This window comes from Dendrobates tinctorius, unplaced genomic scaffold, assembly GCF_039654945.1.
Source record: "Dendrobates tinctorius isolate UK_male_01 unplaced genomic scaffold, ASM3965494v1 ptg000073l, whole genome shotgun sequence".
Taxonomy (NCBI): Eukaryota; Metazoa; Chordata; class Amphibia; order Anura; family Dendrobatidae; genus Dendrobates; species Dendrobates tinctorius.
In genome coordinates this window covers 16,044,290-16,066,889 of record NW_027361741.1, presented here as the reverse complement: position 1 = coordinate 16,066,889, position 22,600 = coordinate 16,044,290, and the positions used below count along the sequence as shown (strand labels likewise).

At 43.7% G+C, this 22,600-nt stretch overlaps 1 protein-coding gene across 1 annotated transcript in view; it reads right to left on the bottom strand.

The window, feature by feature from the left end:
- SEZ6L (seizure related 6 homolog like) overlaps positions 1-22,600 on the bottom strand; it is a 711,555-nt gene that overhangs the window by 35,853 nt on the left and 653,102 nt on the right. The window contains exons 14-16 of the mRNA XM_073582661.1: positions 12,651-12,845; positions 5,913-5,945; positions 322-436 (exon numbers count right to left, since the gene is read on the bottom strand). Coding sequence (XP_073438762.1) covers positions 322-436; positions 5,913-5,945; positions 12,651-12,845 — 343 coding nt within the window. The remainder of the gene's footprint in view (positions 1-321; positions 437-5,912; positions 5,946-12,650; positions 12,846-22,600) is intronic.

Here is a 22,600-nt window from a genome sequence, read left to right as displayed (position 1 = left end):
CAGGTGACTCCTAAGTAGCGTTCCTGTGTCAGCCCATCATACTAGGTCCAGTAGTGGTCATGTAATGACTTGCTGCAGAGGCCTCACGTTACCACTGCAGCCGTATCAACAAACACTGGGGCAGCAGTGGAGAGGCAGTGCTGGGGTGGCAAAGATGAGAATAGTTTAATTTGTCATTTTTAGCAATATGTGCATGAAATATTAAAAAAAAAAATCCTGGAAAGCCCAATTAAAATTAACCCCTGGATATTAGTTACAAAGCGAACACAAACTTTTTTCTCTCCATTTTTACTATCAGAATTGTCTTTATGTTAAAAATACCTTGTTATATAAATGTACGCTCCTCCAAGCAGCACGGAAATGATGACTACTGGGATGAAGATTGCCAGTGCCATGTTCCCTCCTTCTAAAGATGTTTCTGCAGCTGCTTCTGCCACTAGAAAAGAAGAAATATGGATTTTCATTATCTATTTACCAAGCGTAGACAGATGTAAACTTAAATTTCAATTGCCCTATTTGAAGCAACCAATTTCTCATTATTACATATAACTTTATTTATAGACATATATGGTTTGCTTTCTTTGCCTGTGTGGAATGGATGGACATTTGGTGAGAATTTCATGTCAATAGCACCTTTAGAAACATATTTACTTAGAAAATAGATTACATGTTCAATATTTCATTAATTATTTAATTAAGAACCATATGTTAATCTCTTCTGCAGAAATCTGTACTACACTAGCTTGACTTACTGGGCTACCAAGTGTAGTTTTGATATAATCACAGTTTTATCAGCAGGAGATTATCACTAGAGCATTAGTATATCTGCTGCCATGTAGTCCTCCATATTCATCATCTCTGTATATCTCTGTTCTCACCAACTTTCTGTGTACACTGCTCGCGGGCAGAAAGCTGCCAATCAGTGATGCTGGCTGGTGCGGTTATACAAAGCTTAGCGTTAAGAGAACTGGTAGATCTGCAGCAGATAAAACAGTGATTGAATTAAAATTACAACAAGCAGCCAAAAATATCACTAGAATTAGGATCTCTGCCTCTGCATTATCCTACTCTCAGATGGAGTAGAAAAAACCTGGCATTGGGTGTCTTTCCCATTAGGGTGCACTTATGTAGTGCTGGGCAGCCCATCTAATCTAATAGTATGTCTGTCACCAATAGTCTGTAAGCCTGACACTGTGTACTACATGTGTGTGATCAGCGTCCTGCATGAGCCTTTTGTGTGTGCAATTGTAATACTAAGCAATAATCCTCTCCATGAACTGGTAAGTAGTCTCGTCAATTTTTTTACAGTAAAAAGTATTTAGTCAGTCAGCAATAGTGCAAGTTCCACCACTTAAAAAGATGAGAGGCGTCTGTAATTTACATCATAGGTAGACCTCAACTATGGGAGACAAACTGAGAAAAAAAAATCCAGAAAATCACATTGTCTGTTTTTTTTTCATTTTATTTGCATATTATGGTGGAAAATAAGTATTTGGTCAGAAACAAAATTTCATCTCAATACTTTGTGATATATCCTTTGTTGGCAATGACAGAGGTCAAACGTTTTCTGTAAGTCTTCACAAGGTTGCCACACACTGTTGTTGGTATGTTGGCCCATTCCTCCATGCAGATCTCCTCTAGAGCAGTGATGTTTTTGGCTTTTCGCTTGGCAACACGGACTTTCAACTCCCTCCAAAGGTTTTCTATAGGGTTGAGATCTGGAGACTGGCTAGGCCACTCCAGGACCTTGAAATGCTTCTTACGAAGCCACTCCTTCGTTGCCCTGGCGGTGTGCTTTGGATCATTGTCATGTTGAAAGACCCAGCCACGTTTCATATTCAATGCCCTTGCTGATGGAAGGAGGTTTGCACTCAAAATCTCACGATACATGGCCCCATTCATTCTTTCATGTACCCGGATCAGTCGTCCTGGCCCCTTTGCAGAGAAACAGCCCCAAAGCATGATGTTTCCACCACCATGCTTTACAGTAGGTATGGTGTTTGATGGATGCAACTCAGTATTCTTTTTCCTCCAAACACGACAAGTTGTGTTTCTACCAAACAGTTCCAGTTTGGTTTCATAAGACCATAGGACATTCTCCCAAAACTCCTCTGGATCATCCAAATGCTCTCTAGCAAACTTCAGACGGGCCCGGACATGTACAGGCTTAAGCAGTGGGACACGTCTGGCACTGCAGGATCTGAGTCCATGGTGGCGTAGTGTGTTACTTATGGTAGGCCTTGTTACATTGGTCCCAGCTCTCTGCAGTTCATTCACTAGGTCCCCCCACGTGGTTCTGGGATTTTTGCTCACCGTTCTTGTGATCATTCTGACCCCACGGGGTGGGATTTTGCGTGGAGCACCAGATCGAGGGAGATTATCAGTGGTCTTGTATGTCTTCCATTTTCTAATTATTGCTCCCACAGTTGATTTCTTCACTCCAAGCTGGCTGGCTATTGCAGATTCAGTCTTCCCAGCCTGGTGCAGGGCTACAATTTTGTTTCTGGTGTCCTTTGACAGCTCTTTGGTCTTCACCATAGTGGAGTTTGGAGTCAGACTGTTTGAGGGTGTGCACAGGTGTCTTTTTATACTGATAACAAGTTTAAACAGGTGCCATTACTACAGGTAATGAGTGGAGGAAAGAGGAGACTCTTAAAGAAGAAGTTACAGGTCTGTGAGAGCCAGAGATCTTGATTGCTTGTTTCTGACCAAATACTTATTTTCCACCATAATATGCAAATAAAATGAAAAAAAAACAGACAATGTGATTTTCTGGATTTTTTTTTCTCAGTTTGTCTCCCATAGTTGAGGTCTACCTATGATGTAAATTACAGACGCCTCTCATCTTTTTAAGTGGTGGAACTTGCACTATTGCTGACTGACTAAATACTTTTTTGTCCCATTGTATCTCTATCAACGGGGTTTGCTGTATCCTCATAGTGAATTCGTTTCTGTGACCGGGGCTGGTAAATACTGTTGCCCTTTTTTGCTGTCAATTATCACTATAGAACTAGTAAATCTGCTGCCAGGCATATTCATGAGCACTGTGTAACCCCGCCCCTGCCAATCAATTGATTGGCGGCTTTCTGCATACACAGTTCATGGGCAGAAAGCTGGAAATCTGTGGTGTGGGCTGGGTTACACAGAGCTCTGCATTCAGAGAACTGCTAGATCTGCAGCAGAGAAGACAGTAATGGCATCAAAATTACAGCAAGCAGCTCAGTAAGTGACACATCACTGGAATCAAGGTTTCTGCCCCCAAATTATCCTACTCTCATATGAAATAGAAATAACCTGGCACTAGGGTGTCTGTCTGGTAGGGAGCTCTTATATAGTGCCGGGCAGCCCACCTAATCAAATAGTATGGGCGGCACTAATAAGCTGTAAGTCAGACACTGTGAATTACATGTGTGAGACCAGTGCCCTATACAAACTTTCATGTATGCAATTTTAGTACAAAGCAATTACCTCCTCTATCAATTGGTAGGTTGTGAGTGTTTGTCTCCTCAGTATTTTGCACATTTGTTATCCTGCTCTCATATGGAGTAGCAAAAACCTTGTGACAAATGCCCTTTAAACTAATTTGGGCCTTATTAAGATGTGGAAAATATATTTAAAAAGGATCAGAATTACTTTCATGCAGTGTATCATGGCTACTTCTTATTTATAAAACATTTTTTTAGTACCTATGCCAAAATTTAAAAATGAGAAAGCTGGTGTGTTTAACCTTTTGGCATGAAGTACGACATACACAACTCAACATAGAAATTGCAACACCAAGAAGGAAAACATGTAGAATTGTGAAAATCCCAGGACTAATAGACATGTTGTTAGACAACACCAGGCTGCATGTTGCTCATGTTATTATGAGCAGCCTGCGTGGCGTAAATGTGCTACCACAGTGCAAATTACTGCCACACTCACTGTGAATATTGTGGTATGTTGCACTTTTGCTTGAAGGAGCATTACTTACTACAGATCACCACATTTTCTAGCCATAAGTACTGACCAGAAATGTTGTCTCTGGTGTTGTCTCCCATTGAGCACATCTGGGACGTCACTGGTTGGCAAATGCAATGTGAGCTGCCAGCAGCGGATCTTGATGATTTGTTTACTCAAATGCAGTGTGGCAGATCATTCATCATTCAACCATTAACTGGGCAATTTTTTTTTTTTTTTACTTTTTCCTCCCCCTCTTATTTTTTCGTAGTGAGGGCTTGTTTCTTGTGGGACAAGTTGTACTTTTGAACGACACTAGTCATTTTTTCATGTGATACCCTAGAAAGTGAGAAAAAACTCCCAAGTGCTTTGAAATTGCAAAAAAAAGTGCAATTACACAATTTTTTTTTTATTTCCTATGTTCACTATCCAGTAAAACTGACCTGGCAATGTGATTCTCCAGGTCAGTATGAGTACGCAGATACCAAACATGTAAAGTTTCTTTTTATTTCAGTGGTGAAATTTTTTTTTTTTTTTAAAAACACATTTTTCTTTTGTCATGGTTTTCCAAGACCCGTAATGTTTTCATTTTTTGGGATATGGGGCTAGGTTTTTCCCCCGATGTTTTCACTAATACCATTTTGGTATAGATATGATGTTTTCATTGCCTCTTATGTCATTTTAATGCAATGCTGCGGCAGCCAAAACAACGTAATTCTGGCGTTTTTACTTTTTTTCTCCTTGCGTCCTTTACTGGTCAGATTAATTAACTTTATATTTTGATAGATCGGACTTTTACAAGCACAGCGATACCAAATATTTACTTTTTTAATGGTTTTATTTTTAATGTGATAAAAAGGGGGTGATTTGAACTTGTGTTTTTTAATTTTTTTTCATATTTTTAAAAACCTTTTTTGTTTAACCTTTTACTGTATTTAATAATCCCCTCAGGGGATGTGAAGCTGCCATCGTCCGATTGCTTGTGCTATACATAGTGGTAATTAACCCCTTTATGTCAATGGTCGAGGATTGGTTAATAACCTCATTGATAGTATGCTGAAATCAGTAAGTGCGGATACTTCTGCACGTGACACCGATATTTGATACTGAATAAGGCCGGTTTCACATTTGCGCTTCAGGGCGCAGCGACGGCCTGCGCACGGCCGCCGCTAAGCCCCACCCCCTGCCGCGCCTCCGCCGGTAGCTCCGCCTCCTGGCGCACAACGCTGCATGCATCATGCATCCCCTATCTTTATCAATGAGGACGCAGGCCGTGCGCAGTATGCGTTTGGCGGCGCCTGCGTCCTTTTGACGGTGCGCTGAGCGCAACCAAATTGCAACAGGTTGCGTTTGGCGCTGGTCGGCGCACTGTCAAAAGGACGCAGGCGCCGCCAAACGCATACTGCACACGGCCTGCGTCCTCAGTGATAAAGATTAGGGAACGCATGACTCATGCAGGGTCATGCGCCCGGAGGCGGAGCTACCGGCGGAGGCACGGCAGGGGGCGGGGCTTAGCGGCGGCCGTGCGCAGGCCGTCGCTGCGCCCTGAAGCGCAAATGTGAAACCGGCCTAAATGGGAAGCTTCTTGAAAATTTTGCTTCCATTTTTTCATCATTCGCATATCATTTATATGTCTTTTTGTCATTTGATTTCCATAGTTCCATGACTTTTCCTTCTTCGCATTGCTATTTCAATGTTAAGTGTATTTATGGTCGCATTTCTACCAAAACATTAAACAGTTGCAACGAGAACAAAAATTTGTAAAAAGTCGCAATGTAACACTTCACAAATTGGTCTTCTCTTATCTAACACGTGTGCTACCTTACCTACTATTTGCACTGGTGTCATTTGCTCCAATAGTGTCAGTAAACTGCGACATTTGATAAATATGGAGTGGTGGAGTTGAAGTAAGTGCACTAAAGCTTTGCGGCAAATTACGCCATTTTTGCTAAATGAAGGCAAATGCCACTTACCTTGTAATGCATGTTCAAATCTGTCTTGTGTTGCTATGTAAAGAAAGAAAATGAAATCAATATCACTTTATGAAATGACAAAAACTATTTTGAGCTCAGTCCAAAATTAAGTGACACTTGTACCACTGCGGAGGGTCATACTACAGACTTGAAAGCACTCTGTGTGCCGCCATTTGGAACCATCATTCGGTGTTAGAGTATGAGAATATTCTTCCCTTGATGGGACACTTTTGAATGGGAATAGCTTTGTAGTACCGAAAACAGAGAAAAAGGCGCTAAGAGTATAGATTGTGTTTATGGGGGCACTAGGGCACTAATGACAGGGACCCCAGCACTGCTAATAGAAGTTATTTTTGCTGGAGATATGTGGAAATGGTTAATATTTAAGAATGGGGTTAAAGTGAAAAATATTTTTATGGCGACCCACGTAAAGCAATTCTCAAAGGTTTAAAATCTAAAGTTTAACCTTCACAAATATTCAGTAAATTTCATAATTTTGAGTACTTATCTTATAATGGAAACTTTGAGCATTAGCATGACTTTTTCTTTACTCATGCACTTAGCTGCTTTAAATACCAACTTGAAGAAAGTAAGACAGCTCCCCTGTCCCCTGAGATCCCAAAATGCTCTCACATGTTTTTAATAAGAAACAAGATACATTTTAGCTTTGACTAGGAATACAGCAGAAATCACCTTGTCAATGAAAATCAGTACAAAGTATTTTATGTACGGTGCTACATATTCAGAACTGTAAAAATATTCAGAAATGTACTTGATTTTCTTCACACTTTCTCTCCATGACTTGCACAAAGAGATTTATTTGCCTTCAAGAAGCACTCCTCCTCCTCCCATGAAAGTTTTTATCCTCTTAATATGTTGCACACACACAGTGTCGGACTGGGGTGCTAAGGGCCCACCAGTAACACTGACTTTGGGGGACCCCACTTTTCACATGCATACAAATATTACACTACCCGTGTTCACAAATTTATCCATAGCTCTGTATAATAATAAACTGGGTAGTTTGGTTAAGGAATAAGATGCAATTTTTTTCTATACAGAGTAAATCATGTGAATTATGCCGAGTACTGCCCAAATAGTGGGGTTAGGGGCCCACATTGCACAGGGGCCCAGCGGGGGATTCCCCTGTTACCCTATGGGCCAGTCCGAGCCTGCACACACAATATCACCGTATATGACACTGTGTACTTATAATTGCTCATTTTGCCTTTAGACCCAAAATTGTTGGTACCCCTCGTTTAAAGACAGAAAACCCCACAATGGTCACAGAAATAACTTGAATTTGACAAAAGAAATAATAAATCAAAAATCTATGAAAATTAACAAATGAAAGTAAGACATTGCTTTTCAACCATGCTTCCACAGAATTTAAAAAAAAATAAATAAATAAATAAAACTCATGAAGTAGGCCTGGACAGAAATGATGGTACCCCTGAAAATAATGTGACAAAAGGGACATGTCAGATCAAGGTGTGTCCACTAATTAGCATTACAGGTGTCTACAATATTGGAATCATTGAGTGGGCCTGTAGAGAGGGCTACAGATACTCACTGTGCTGTTTGGTGACATGGTGTGTATCACACTCAACATGGACCAGAGGAAGCGAAGGAAAGAGTTGTCTCAGGAGATTAGAAAGAAAATTATAGACAAACATGTTGAAGGTAAAAGTTCTAAGATCATCTCCAAGCTGCTTGATGTTTCTGTGACTACAGTTGCACATATTATTCAGAAATTTAAGCTGGGACTGTTGCCAACCTCCCTGGATGTGGCTGCAGGAGGAAAATTGATGACAAATCAAAGAGACGGATAATACGAATGGTAACAAAAGAGCCCAGAAAAACTTCTAAACAGAGGTGAACTTCAAGCTAAAGGAACTTCAGTGTCAGATCGCACCATCCTCGTTGTTTGAGCCAAAGTGGACTTCATGGGAGACGACCTAGGATGATTTCACGCTCGCGCTTTGGCTGATTGGCGCGAGCCGAGTGGTTGTGGCCCCACTATGCCACAGACCAGACTACCCTGGAAGGGGCGTGACTAAGACAGCTGCCTTGGTCTGCTCTGGAGACTCCAATGGTGAGGTCAGGGTTGTGTGGCAGGCAGCTGCCAGGTGCCACTCCAGGGTGGTGTCTGGCTGTGACTGCTGATCCCACTTGGGGGCAGGACACCTGGTCAGGTGCAAGTGACAGGCAGGCTGAGACACAGGGCAAGCAGGCATGGCTGAGTCACAGGGCAAGCAGGCACAGCTGAGACACAGGGCAAGCAGGCACGGACGAGACACAGGGCAGACTGGCATGGCTTAAGACACAGGGCAGGCAGGCACGGCGTGAGACACAGGGCAGGCAGGCATGGCTTGAGACACAGGTCAGGCAGGTGTGGTGTACGAAGGAACAGGTAGGGACCTGTTCACACAGCAGGAGCGGGTACTGGACGGAAGGAATGGAATATGAAGGGACAGGTTTGGACCTGTTCACACTGGAGGAGCAGGCATGGATACAGGCAGGAGTGCGGAGTAGGCACAGCTGCAGGAGTGCGAAGTAGGCGGAGCCGCAGGAATGCAGAGTAGGCAGAGCCACAGGAGTGCGGAGCAGGCGGAGCTACAGGAGTGCAGAGCAGGCGGAGCCGCAAGGGTGCGGAGCAGGGGGAGCTGCAAGGGTGCAGAGCAGGAGGAGCTGCAAGGGTGCAGAGCAGGTGGAGCTGCAAAGGTGTAGAGCAGGCGGAGCTGCAAGGGTGCAGAGCAGGCAGAGCTGCAAGGGTGCAGAGCAGCAAGGGTGCAGAGCAGGCAGAGCTGCAAGGGTGCAGAGCACAGACAGGGAGGACACAGGGAAAGACACAGCAGGGAAAAAAGCCAAAGACAAGGAGGCAGGTGTAGGACAGAATTCATACAAGGTACAGGGACAAAGAAAAGGACCAGGATATTCTGCCTCCTGGCGGGCAGACGGAGGTACTAGGCAAGACAAGGTCAGGAGCTATAGCACAGAGACCAGGATATTCTGCCTCCTGGAAGGCAGACAGAGAAGTACTAGGCAAGGTACAGAGATAAGCAATAAGAGCCTTCAGAGAAGGCGAGACACAGGACAAGGCCTGGCTTACTCAGCAGCAAGAAACTGAGTTTAGACATTGCACAGGTAATGTTCCCGTGGGTGGGGCAGCCCTAAATAGTAGAGGACTCTAGGTAATTGGTCAGGGACACATTATCCAGGTGCACCCTGACTCCATAAGAAACAGAGAGTTCAGGCGCCGCCCCCCTATACACACAGCCAGATAACATGCAGAGAGAAAGCAGGAGACAAGAGGCATAGCGCATGGAGCTGGCAGCAGACAGAAATCACAGCATGACCTGGAGCAGTGAGTAAGTTGGTGTGTGGGAGATGGGAGGCCATGCAGTGATGCCAGCAGGGTTGTTACAGAGGACACCATTGTTGAAAAAAAAATCATAAAAAAGCCAGACTGGAATTTGGCAAACTACATGTTGACAAGCCACAAAGTTTCTGGGAGAATGTCCTATGGACAGATGAGACAAAAATGGAACTTTTTGGCAAAGCAAAGCAGCTCTTTGTTCACAGACGGATAAATGAAGCGTATCAAGAAAAGAACACTGTACCTACTGTGAAACATGGAGGAGGCTCTGTTATGTTCTAGGGCTGCTTTGCTACATCTGGCACAGGGTGTCTAGAATCTGTGCAGGGTACAACGAAATCTCAAGACTATCAAGGGATTGTAGAGAGAAATGTGCTGCCCAGTGTCAGAAAGCTTGGTCTCAGTCGCAGGTCATGGGTTTTGCAGCAGGATAATGACCCAAAACACACAGCTAAAAACACCCAAGAATGGCTAAGAGGAAAACATTGGACTATTCTGAAGTGGCCTTCTATGAACCCTAACATTAATCCTATTAAACATCTTTGGAAGTCTGGAAAAGGCAATCTTCAAACACAAGACAACTGGAGCAGTTTGCTCTTGACGAGAGGGCCAAAATACCTGTCGAGAGGTGCAGAAGTCTCAGTGAAAGTTACAGGAATCATTTGATTGCTGTACAACTTTTTGAGGCAATCACTGCAAAATATTAAGCTAAGGGTACCATCATTTCTGTCCAGGCCTATTTCATGAGATTTATTTTTTTTTTAAATTCTGTGGACGCATGGTTGAAAAGCAATGTCTGACTTTCATTTGTTCATTTTCATAGATTTTTCATTTAGCATTACTTTTGTCAAATTCAAGTTATTTATGTGACCATTGTGGGTTATTCTGTCATTAAACGAGGAGGTACCGACAATTTTGATCACGTGTGTATTTTCTTTTCTAGTAGGTCAATGACATCAGATGATTAAAATCTGACTAGCTGTATCATTCTATGCTCTATGTAGAAAAAAGTGGTCTTTTTTCACTGCTTGAGTGATGAGTCACTGCAAAAGTCCTTGGCTGTGAAGAAAAGCGAGTAGCTGGGTCAGGAGTTGAAGAGAGGAATGAGAAATGCAGGCAAAACAGACTTCCTGTTTCTACATAGAACAGAGAAAAGAGAGTAATTAACTGGGTAGAAGGGCGAAATGAGCAATAGTATGCACATAGTGCTATTTAATATGATGACTGCAGTATATTAAAGGGGTTTGTCCAGTACTAGGATAACTCCTTCTTAAACTAAGTGTTTAGCCCTAATAAAATAATAAAGCCTATACTCACCTCCTGTGCCAACTCCGTTCCAGCGGTTCTGGGGCTGTGATGTGGTGGAATGACATGTGATGCCCGGTGTCCAATCGGCACTGTCGTCACTGTCTCCACCTTTCTAAAACTGAACATGAAGAGGCAGTATAGAATGAGCTGCAGCCATGGCTTCCTCTTCATATTCAGTTTGTATGTAGGTAGAGACAGTGACGCCAGCGCTGATTGGGCACCGGGGTCACGTATCACAAATTTTCCCCAGGGATAGCGAGTGCCGACACTGCAGGAACGGACACGGCACGGGAGGTGAGTATAGGCTTTATTATTTTATTGGGACCAAACATTTAGTTTAAGAAGGGGTTGTCCTATTAGTGGACAATCCCTTTAAGAGGACAAAATTATTGATTGGAAGAGTGTTTCTTTAACTAAACTACATACTTATCTAAAGTATCAATCTGGTGGAATGACAATTGACACAGACCAGTAGAGAATGGGTACATAATGGGTAGGATTCATACATTTTAAAGCTACTGTGCTAGTGACTTATTTACTGTTGGAGCATTAAAGAGCAACTATTCAGTATATTTTAAGATTGGTATTTCTTTTATTAGAATATGAAATGTGATTAGTTTTCAGTGTTCTCAATTTATTAAATGAAGCCAAAAATTACATCCAGTCTTTTATTTCAGAAACAATAAATCAACCAAAACTACAAACCACAAATAAAGAATAAGGTTCTGTACAAAGAAGTAAATGTGTGTTCCCGACTGTAAAATTTAGAAGATCGTATAACACTGCAGGTGCCATCTATCAAAGTGTTAGTGATTAATGAGGTTGTTCTGGCTGCAGGTTCAGTCTATTGGAATGGGAGCTTCGGACAGAAGATCCACATTAAGTGATAATGGAGTTTGATGACTTGTAACTCCTCCTATCGCTCTTTATAAATGCTCAATAAAGAACTTAGCAGGGTCAATTATGGCGAAAATCAGATACTAAAGAATGTGTTGGAAATGTCTGTTGTCTTTGGTTACTCCCTATTCATGACAGATGACTGCAGATGAAATTACAGTTTTCTTCTTTACTGTTTCTGACCATAATACACATCTTTTAATAATATTTCTTATTATAAAGGTAATAAATACAATTTTAATTGCTGTTACCATAGTAAAAAGTACAAGAGACATTTGAATTTTCTTTTAGAAGTTTTAATAACTTGCTCTAATGTCATCCCAGTTTGAGTATAATAAAACTATGGCTGATTCTGAAATCAAAAGCTCGTATCATACCAGATGCTTCACACTATGTTATCCAAAGCAGCTATTGCTGGGTAACAAGTTACTCTAACACAGACATCTGTTTAGTGTAACCTGGCAGAATCTTTCTTTTCATCTCTACTGGGTGACATGAAATGCGTTGGGCGTTGAAGATACCATCTGCTCACAAAGGCCACTGTAGAATACAATAATTTGTTTTTAAGGCCCCTAAAGGTCAAACTATCAAGTGGTAAATGACTAAAATGAGTTGACTGTTCCTATTCTAAGAGGCTGGCTCTATCAATCCTTAAAAATCTTTTTACATCATAGCTCTTTGGCGTTACATGATTTTATGGGATTAGTATCAAAAGACTGCTTAAAAAAATGCAAGAAAATATGGAACTTCATTTAAGCTGAAAAGGGATGTAATAAAATCCCCTGATGACTGGTGAATTTTAGTATTGGCTGAATGGACAGTCGTAAGAGACAGCTATTACTATAAAAGTCATCCAAACATCCAGTTTTAACTAATTAGACCAATGATCGTTTGAAAACATTTCCTATAAAATCATTTCCTATAAAAAGGCAAATGGCAGACCTCTGTCTGATGAAAATGTGGTCTGTATAATTGGATCTTTTTTACCTTTAGTAAAGTAACACTGCAGTCATTCACCACTTCAGCCCATGTTTTTTAAATGCTTAATGTGTCTCATTATGTTGCTGGTGGCATCGCTCCCATTGATCCATTCTGGCTTATCACTTTTTTCTGAGTAAGGCCACCCTATAGTAAAAGAGATGGATTATAAGTACCTTTGCATATTGGAAGCGGTCCACTCCATTGAGATGGTTGACCTAAGATACATTTGATTGTGACTTCTCCCATTAATTCAAAACCTTCATAGCACATAAAAGTGAGCGACTCTCCAGGGAGATAAAGCCTTTTGTAGAGTATTTGATAGCCATTTTCAGGTAGTCCAGGATTATCACAGGCAAGCGACTCTTCAGCTGTAAAGACATGGAAAGAATATTAATCTAGGGTAAAAATATAATTAATAATTAAGTGCTTGTGTTTGTCATGGTGAGACAGACAACTATCACTCCAGACTCACCCATACACATCACACAGCTATTGGCAGACTGCTATCTCCCCAGAATCCCATATACATATAAAATATATGCTGGCAGACTGCTATATCTCTAGACTCCTCTATACACATTACATAGCTATTGGCAGACCGCTATCTCTCCAAACTCCCCCATATACATAACATAGCTATTGACAGACCGCTATCTCTCCAGACTCCCCCATACACAAATCATAGCTACTGGCAGACCGCTATCTCTCCAGGCTCCCCCATACACAAATCATAGCTACTGGCAGACCGCTATCTCTCCAGACTCCCCCATATACATAACATAGCTATTGACAGACCGCTATCTCTCCAGACTCCCCCATACACAAATCATAGCTACTGGCAGACCGCTATCTCTCCAGACTCCCCCATACACAAATCATAGCTACTGGCAGACCGCTATCTCTCCAGACTCCCCCATATACATAACATAGCTATTGGCAGACTGCTATCTCTCCAGACTCCCCCATACACAAATCATAGCTACTGGCAGACCGCTATCTCTCCAGACTCCCCCATACACAAATCATAGCTACTGGCAGACCACTATCTCTCCAGACTCCCCCATACACAAATCATAGCTACTGGCAGACCGCTATCTCTCCAGACTCCCCCATATACATAACATAGCTATTGGCAGACTGCTATCTCTCCAGACTCCCCCATATACATAACATAGCTATTGGCAGACCGCTATCTCTCCAGACTCCCCCATATACATAACATAGCTATTGGCAGACCGCTATCTCTCCAGACTCCCCCATATACATAACATAGCTATTGGCAGACCGCTATCTCTCCAGACTCCCCCATATACATAACATTGCTACTGGCAGACCGCTATCTCTCCAGACTCCCCCATACACAAAACATAGCTATTGGCAGACCGCTATCTCTCCAGACTCCTTCATATACATAACATAGCTATTGGCAGACCGCTATCTCTCCAGACTCCCTCATATACATAACATAGCTATTGGCAGACCGCTATCTCTCCAGACTCCCCCATACACAAAACATAGCTATTGGCAGACCGCTATCTCTCCAGACTCCCCCATATACATAACATAGCTATTGGCAGACCGCTATCTCTCCAGACTCCCCCATATACATAACATAGCTATTGGCAGACCGCTATCTCTCCAGACTCCCCCATATATATAACATAGCTATTGGCAGACCGCTATCTCTCCAAACTCCCCCATATACATAACATAGCTATTGACAGACCGCTATCTCTCCAGACTCCCCCATACACAAATCATAGCTACTGGCAGATCGCTATCTCTCCAGACTCCCCCATACACAAATCATAGCTACTGGCAGACCACTATCTCTCCAGACTCCCCCATACACAAATCATAGCTACTGGCAGACCGCTATCTCTCCAGACTCCCCCATATACATAACATAGCTATTGGCAGACTGCTATCTCTCCAGACTCCCCCATATACATAACATAGCTATTGGCAGACTGCTATCTCTCCAGACTCCCCCATACACAAATCATAGCTACTGGCAGACCGCTATCTCTCCAGACTCCCCCATATACATAACATAGCTATTGGCAGACTGCTATCTCTCCAGACTCCCCCATATACATAACATAGCTATTGGCAGACTGCTATCTCTCCAGACTCCCCCATATACATAACATAGCTATTGGCAGACCGCTATCTCTCCAGACTCCCCCATATACATAACATTGCTACTGGCAGACCGCTATCTCTCCAGACTCCCCCATACACAAAACATAGCTATTGGCAGACCGCTATCTCTCCAGACTCCCTCATATACATAACATAGCTATTGGCAGACCGCTATCTCTCCAGACTCCCTCATATACATAACATAGCTATTGGCAGACCGCTATCTCTCCAGACTCCCCCATACACAAAACATAGCTATTGGCAGACCGCTATCTCTCCAGACTCCCCCATATACATAACATAGCTATTGGCAGACCGCTATCTCTCCAGACTCCCCCATATACATAACATAGCTATTGGCAGACCGCTATCTCTCCAGACTCCCCCATATATATAACATAGCTATTGGCAGACCGCTATCTCTCCAAACTCCCCCATATACATAACATAGCTATTGACAGACCGCTATCTCTCCAGACTCCCCCATACACAAATCATAGCTACTGGCAGACCGCTATCTCTCCAGACTCCCCCATACACAAATCATAGCTACTGGCAGACCGCTATCTCTCCAGGCTCCCCCATACACAAATCATAGCTACTGGCAGACCGCTATCTCTCCAGACTCCCCCATATACATAACATAGCTATTGGCAGACCGCTATCTCTCCAAACTCCCCCATATACATAACATAGCTATTGACAGACCGCTATCTCTCCAGACTCCCCCATACACAAATCATAGCTACTGGCAGACCGCTATCTCTCCAGACTCCCCCATACACAAATCATAGCTACTGGCAGACCACTATCTCTCCAGACTCCCCCATACACAAATCATAGCTACTGGCAGACCGCTATCTCTCCAGACTCCCCCATATACATAACATAGCTATTGGCAGACTGCTATCTCTCCAGACTCCCCCATATACATAACATAGCTATTGGCAGACTGCTATCTCTCCAGACTCCCCCATACACAAATCATAGCTACTGGCAGACCGCTATCTCTCCAGACTCCCCCATAAACATAACATAGCTATTGGCAGACTGCTATCTCTCCAGACTCCCCGATATACATAACATAGCTATTGGCAGACTGCTATCTCTCCAGACTCCCCCATACACAAAACATAGCTATTGGCAGACCGCTATCTCTCCAGACTCCCTCATATACATAACATAGCTATTGGCAGACCGCTATCTCTCCAGACTCCCTCATATACATAACATAGCTATTGGCAGACCGCTATCTCTCCAGACTCCCCCATACACAAAACATAGCTATTGGCAGACCGCTATCTCTCCAGACTCCCCCATATACATAACATAGCTATTGGCAGACCGCTATCTCTCCAGACTCCCCCATATACATAACATAGTTATTGGCAGACCGCTATCTCTCCAGACTCCCCCATATATATAACATATCTATTGGCAGACCGCTATCTCTCCAGACTCCCTCATATACATAACATAGCTATTGGCAGACCGCTATCTCTCCAGACTCCCTCATATACATAACATAGCTATTGGCAGACCGCTATCTCTCCAGACTCCCCCATATACATAACATAGCTATTGGCAGACCGCTATCTCTCCAGACTCCCCCATATACATAACATAGCTATTGGCAGACCGCTATCTCTCCAGACTCCCCCATATACATAACATAGCTATTGGCAGACTGCTATCTCTCCAGACTCCCTCATATACATAACATAGCTATTGGCAGACCGCTATCTCTCCAGACTCCCCCATATACATAACATAGCTATTGGCAGACCGCTATCTCTCCAGACTCCCCATATACATAACATAGCTATTGGCAGACTGCTATCTCTCCAGACTCCCCCATATACATAACATAGCTATTGGCAGACCGCTATCTCTCCAGACTCCCCCATATACATAACATAGCTATTGGCAGACCGCTATCTCTCCAGACTCCCCCATATACATAACATAGCTATTGGCAGACCGCTATCTCTCCAGACTTCCTCATATACATAACATAGCTATTGGCAGACCGCTATCTCTCCAGACTCCCCCATATACATAACATAGCTATTGGCAGACCGCTATCTCTCCAGACTCCCCCATATACATAACATAGCTATTGGCAGACTGCTATCTCTCTAGACTCCCCCATATACATAACATAGCTATTGGCAGACCGCTATCTCTCCAGACTCCCCCATATACATAACATAGCTATTGGCAGACCGCTATCTCTCCAGACTCCCCCATATACATAACATAGCTATTGGCAGACCGCTATCTCTCCAGACTCCCTCATATACATAACATAGCTATTGGCAGACCGCTATCTCTCCAGACTCCCTCATATACATAACATAGCTATTGGCAGACCGCTATCTCTCCAGACTACCCCATATACATAACATAGCTATTGGCAGACCGCTATCTCTCCAGACTCCCCCATATACATAACATAGCTATTGGCAGACCGCTATCTCTCCAGACTCCCCCATTCACAAAACATAGCTATTGGCAGACCGCTATCTCTCCAGACTCCCCCATATACATAACATAGCTATTGGCAGACCGCTATCTCTCCAGACTCCCCCATATACATAACATAGCTATTGGCAGACCGCTATCTCTTCAGACTCCCCCATACACAAAACATAGCTATTGGCAGACCGCTATCTCTCCAGACTCCCCCATATACATAACATAGCTATTGGCAGACCGCTATCTCTCCAGACTCCCTCATATACATAACATAGCTATTGGCAGACCGCTATCTCTCCAGACTCCCCCATACACAAAACATAGCTATTGGCAGACCGCTATCTCTCCAGACTCCCCCATATACATAACATAGCTATTGGCAGACCGCTATCTCTCCAGACTCCCCCATATACATAACATAGCTATTGGCAGACTGCTATCTCTCCAGACTCCCCCATATACATAACATAGCTATTGGCAGACCGCTATCTCTCCAGACTCCCTCATATACATAACATAGCTATTGGCAGACCGCTATCTCTCCAGACTCCCCCATATACATAACATAGCTATTGGCAGACCGCTATCTCTCCAGACTCCCCCATATACATAACATAGCTATTGGCAGACTGCTATCTCTCCAGACTCCCCCATATATATAACATAGCTATTGGCAGACCGCTATCTCTCCAGACTCCCCCATATACATAACATAGCTATTGGCAGACCGCTATCTCTCCAGACTCCCTCATATACATAACATAGCTTTTGGCAGACCGCTATCTCTCCAGACTCCCCCATATACATAACATAGCTATTGGCAGACCGCTATCTCTCCAGACTCCCCCATATACATAACATAGCTATTGGCAGACTGCTATCTCTCCAGACTCCCCCATATACATAACATAGCTATTGGCAGACTGCTATCTCTCCAGACTCCCCCATATACATAACATAGCTATTGGCAGACTGCTATCTCTCCAGACTCCCCCATATACATAACATAGCTATTGGCAGACCGCTATCTCTCCAGACTCCCCCATGTACATAACATAGCTATTGGCAGACCGCTATCTCTCCAGACTCCCCCATACACAAAACATAGCTATTGGCAGACTGCTATCTCTCCAGACTCCCCCATATACATAACATAGCTATTGGCAGACCGCTATCTCTCCAGACTCCCCCATACACAAAACATAGCTATTGGCAGACTGCTATCTCTCCAGACTCCCCCATATACATAAAATAGCTATTGGCAGACCGCTATCTCTCCAGACTCCCCCATATACATAACATAGCTATTGGCAGACCGCTATCTCTCCAGACTCCCCCATATACATAACATAGCTATTGGCAGACTGCTATCTCTCCAGACTCCCCCATATACATAACATAGTTATTGGCAGACTGCTATCTCTCCAGACTCCCCCATATACATAACATAGCTATTGGCAGACCGCTATCTCTCCAGACTCCCCCATATACATAACATAGCTATTGGCAGACCGCTATCTCTCCAGACTCCCCCATATACATAACATAGTTATTGGCAGACCGCTATCTCTCCAGACTCCCCCATATATATAACATATCTATTGGCAGACCGCTATCTCTCCAGACTCCCTCATATACATAACATAGCTATTGGCAGACCGCTATCTCTCCAGACTCCCTCATATACATAACATAGCTATTGGCAGACCGCTATCTCTCCAGACTCCCCCATATACATAACATAGCTATTGGCAGACCGCTATCTCTCCAGACTCCCCCATATACATAACATAGCTATTGGCAGACCGCTATCTCTCCAGACTCCCCCATATACATAACATAGCTATTGGCAGACTGCTATCTCTCCAGACTCCCTCATATACATAACATAGCTATTGGCAGACCGCTATCTCTCCAGACTCCCCCATATACATAACATAGCTATTGGCAGACCGCTATCTCTCCAGACTCCCCATATACATAACATAGCTATTGGCAGACAGCTATCTCTCCAGACTCCCCCATATACATAACATAGCTATTGGCAGACCGCTATCTCTCCAGACTCCCCCATATACATAACATAGCTATTGGCAGACCGCTATCTCTCCAGACTCCCCCATATACATAACATAGCTATTGGCAGACCGCTATCTCTCCAGACTTCCTCATATACATAACATAGCTATTGGCAGACCGCTATCTCTCCAGACTCCCCCATATACATAACATAGCTATTGGCAGACCGCTATCTCTCCAGACTCCCCCATATACATAACATAGCTATTGGCAGACTGCTATCTCTCTAGACTCCCCCATATACATAACATAGCTATTGGCAGACCGCTATCTCTCCAGACTCCCCCATATACATAACATAGCTATTGGCAGACCGCTATCTCTCCAGACTCCCCCATATACATAACATAGCTATTGGCAGACCGCTATCTCTCCAGACTCCCTCATATACATAACATAGCTATTGGCAGACCGCTATCTCTCCAGACTCCCTCATATACATAACATAGCTATTGGCAGACCGCTATCTCTCCAGACTCCCCCATATACATAACATAGCTATTGGCAGACCGCTATCTCTCCAGACTCCCCCATATACATAACATAGCTATTGGCAGACCGCTATCTCTCCAGACTCCCCCATTCACAAAACATAGCTATTGGCAGACCGCTATCTCTCCAGACTCCCCCATATACATAACATAGCTATTGGCAGACCGCTATCTCTCCAGACTCCCCCATATACATAACATAGCTATTGGCAGACCGCTATCTCTCCAGACTCCCCCATACACAAAACATAGCTATTGGCAGACCGCTATCTCTCCAGACTCCCCCATATACATAACATAGCTATTGGCAGACCGCTATCTCTCCAGACTCCCTCATATACATAACATAGCTATTGGCAGACCGCTATCTCTCCAGACTCCCCCATACACAAAACATAGCTATTGGCAGACCGCTATCTCTCCAGACTCCCCCATATACATAACATAGCTATTGGCAGACCGCTATCTCTCCAGACTCCCCCATATACATAACATAGCTATTGGCAGACTGCTATCTCTCCAGACTCCCCCATATACATAACATAGCTATTGGCAGACCGCTATCTCTCCAGACTCCCTCATATACATAACATAGCTATTGGCAGACCGCTATCTCTGCAGACTCCCCCATATATATAACATAGCTATTGGCAGACCGCTATCTCTCCAGACTCCCCCATATACATAACATAGCTATTGGCAGACTGCTATCTCTCCAGACTCCCCCATATATATAACATAGCTATTGGCAGACCGCTATCTCTCCAGACTCCCCCATATACATAACATAGCTATTGGCAGACCGCTATCTCTCCAGACTCCCTCATATACATAACATAGCTTTTGGCAGACCGCTATCTCTCCAGACTCCCCCATATACATAACATAGCTATTGGCAGACCGCTATCTCTCCAGACTCCCCCATATACATAACATAGCTATTGGCAGACTGCTATCTCTCCAGACTCCCCCATATACATAACATAGCTATTGGCAGACTGCTATCTCTCCAGACTCCCCCATATACATAACATAGCTATTGGCAGACTGCTATCTCTCCAGACTCCCCCATATACATAACATAGCTATTGGCAGACCGCTATCTCTCCAGACTCCCCCATGTACATAACATAGCTATTGGCAGACCGCTATCTCTCCAGACTCCCCCATACACAAAACATAGCTATTGGCAGACTGCTATCTCTCCAGACTCCCCCATATACATAACATAGCTATTGGCAGACCGCTATCTCTCCAGACTCCCCCATACACAAAACATAGCTATTGGCAGACCGCTATCTCTCCAGACTCCCCCATACACAAAACATAGCTATTGGCAGACTGCTATCTCTCCAGACTCCCCCATATACATAAAATAGCTATTGGCAGACCGCTATCTCTCCAGACTCCCCCATATACATAACATAGCTATTGGCAGACCGCTATCTCTCCAGACTCCCCCATATACATAACATAGCTATTGGCAGACTGCTATCTCTCCAGACTCCCCCATATACATAAGATAGCTATTGGCAGACCGCTATCTCTCCAGACTCCCCCATACACAAAACATAGCTATTGGCAGACCGCTATCTCTCCAGACTCCCCCATATACATAACATAGCTATTGGCAGACCGCTATCTCTCCAGACTCCCCCATATACATAACATAGCTATTGGCAGACTGCTATCTCTCCAGACTCCCCCATATACATAACATAGCTATTGGCAGACTGCTATCTCTCCAGACTCCCCCATATACATAACATAGTTATTGGCAGACTGCTATCTCTCCAGACTCCCCCATATACATAACATAGCTATTGGCAGACCGCTATCTCTCCAGACTCCCCCATATACATAACATAGCTATTGGCAGACCGCTATCTCTCCAGACTCCCCCATATACATAACATAGCTATTGGCAGACCGCTATCTCTCCAGACTCCCTCATATACATAACATAGCTATTGGCAGACCGCTATCTCTCCAGACTCCCTCATATACATAACATAGCTATTGGCAGACTGCTATCTCTCCAGACTCCCTCATATACATAACATAGCTATTGGCAGACCGCTATCTCTCCAGACTCCCCCATATACATAACATAGCTATTGGCAGACTGCTATCTCTCCAGACTCCCTCATATACATAACATAGCTATTGGCAGACCGCTATCTCTCCAGACTCCCTCATATACATAACATAGCTATTGGCAGACCGCTATCTCTCCAGACTCCCCCATACACAAAACATAGCTATTGGCAGACCGCTATCTCTCCAGACTCCCCCATATACATAACATAGCTATTGGCAGACCGCTATCTCTCCAGACTCCACCATATACACAACATAGCTATTGGCAGACCGCTATCTCTCCAGACTCCCCCATACACAAAACATAGCTATTGGCAGACTGCTATCTCTCCAGACTCCCCCATATACATAACATAGCTATTGGCAGACCGCTATCTCTCCAGACTCCCCCATACACAAAACATAGCTATTGGCAGACCGCTATCTCTCCAGACTCCCCCATATACATAACATAGCTATTGGCAGACCGCTATCTCTCCAGACTCCCCCATATACATAACATAGCTATTGGCAGACCGCTATCTCTCCAGACTCCCCCATATAGATAACATAGCTATTGGCAGACCGCTATCTCTCCAGACTCCCCCATATACATAACATAGCTATTGGCAGACCGCTATCTCTCCAGACTCCCTCATATACATAACATAGCTATTGGCAGACCGCTATCTCTCCAGACTCCCTCATATACATAACATAGCTATTGGCAGACCGCTATCTCTCCAGACTCCCCCATATACATAACATAGCTATTGGCAGACCGCTATCTCTCCAGACTCCCCCATATACATAACATAGCTATTGGCAGACTGCTATCTCTCCAGACTCCC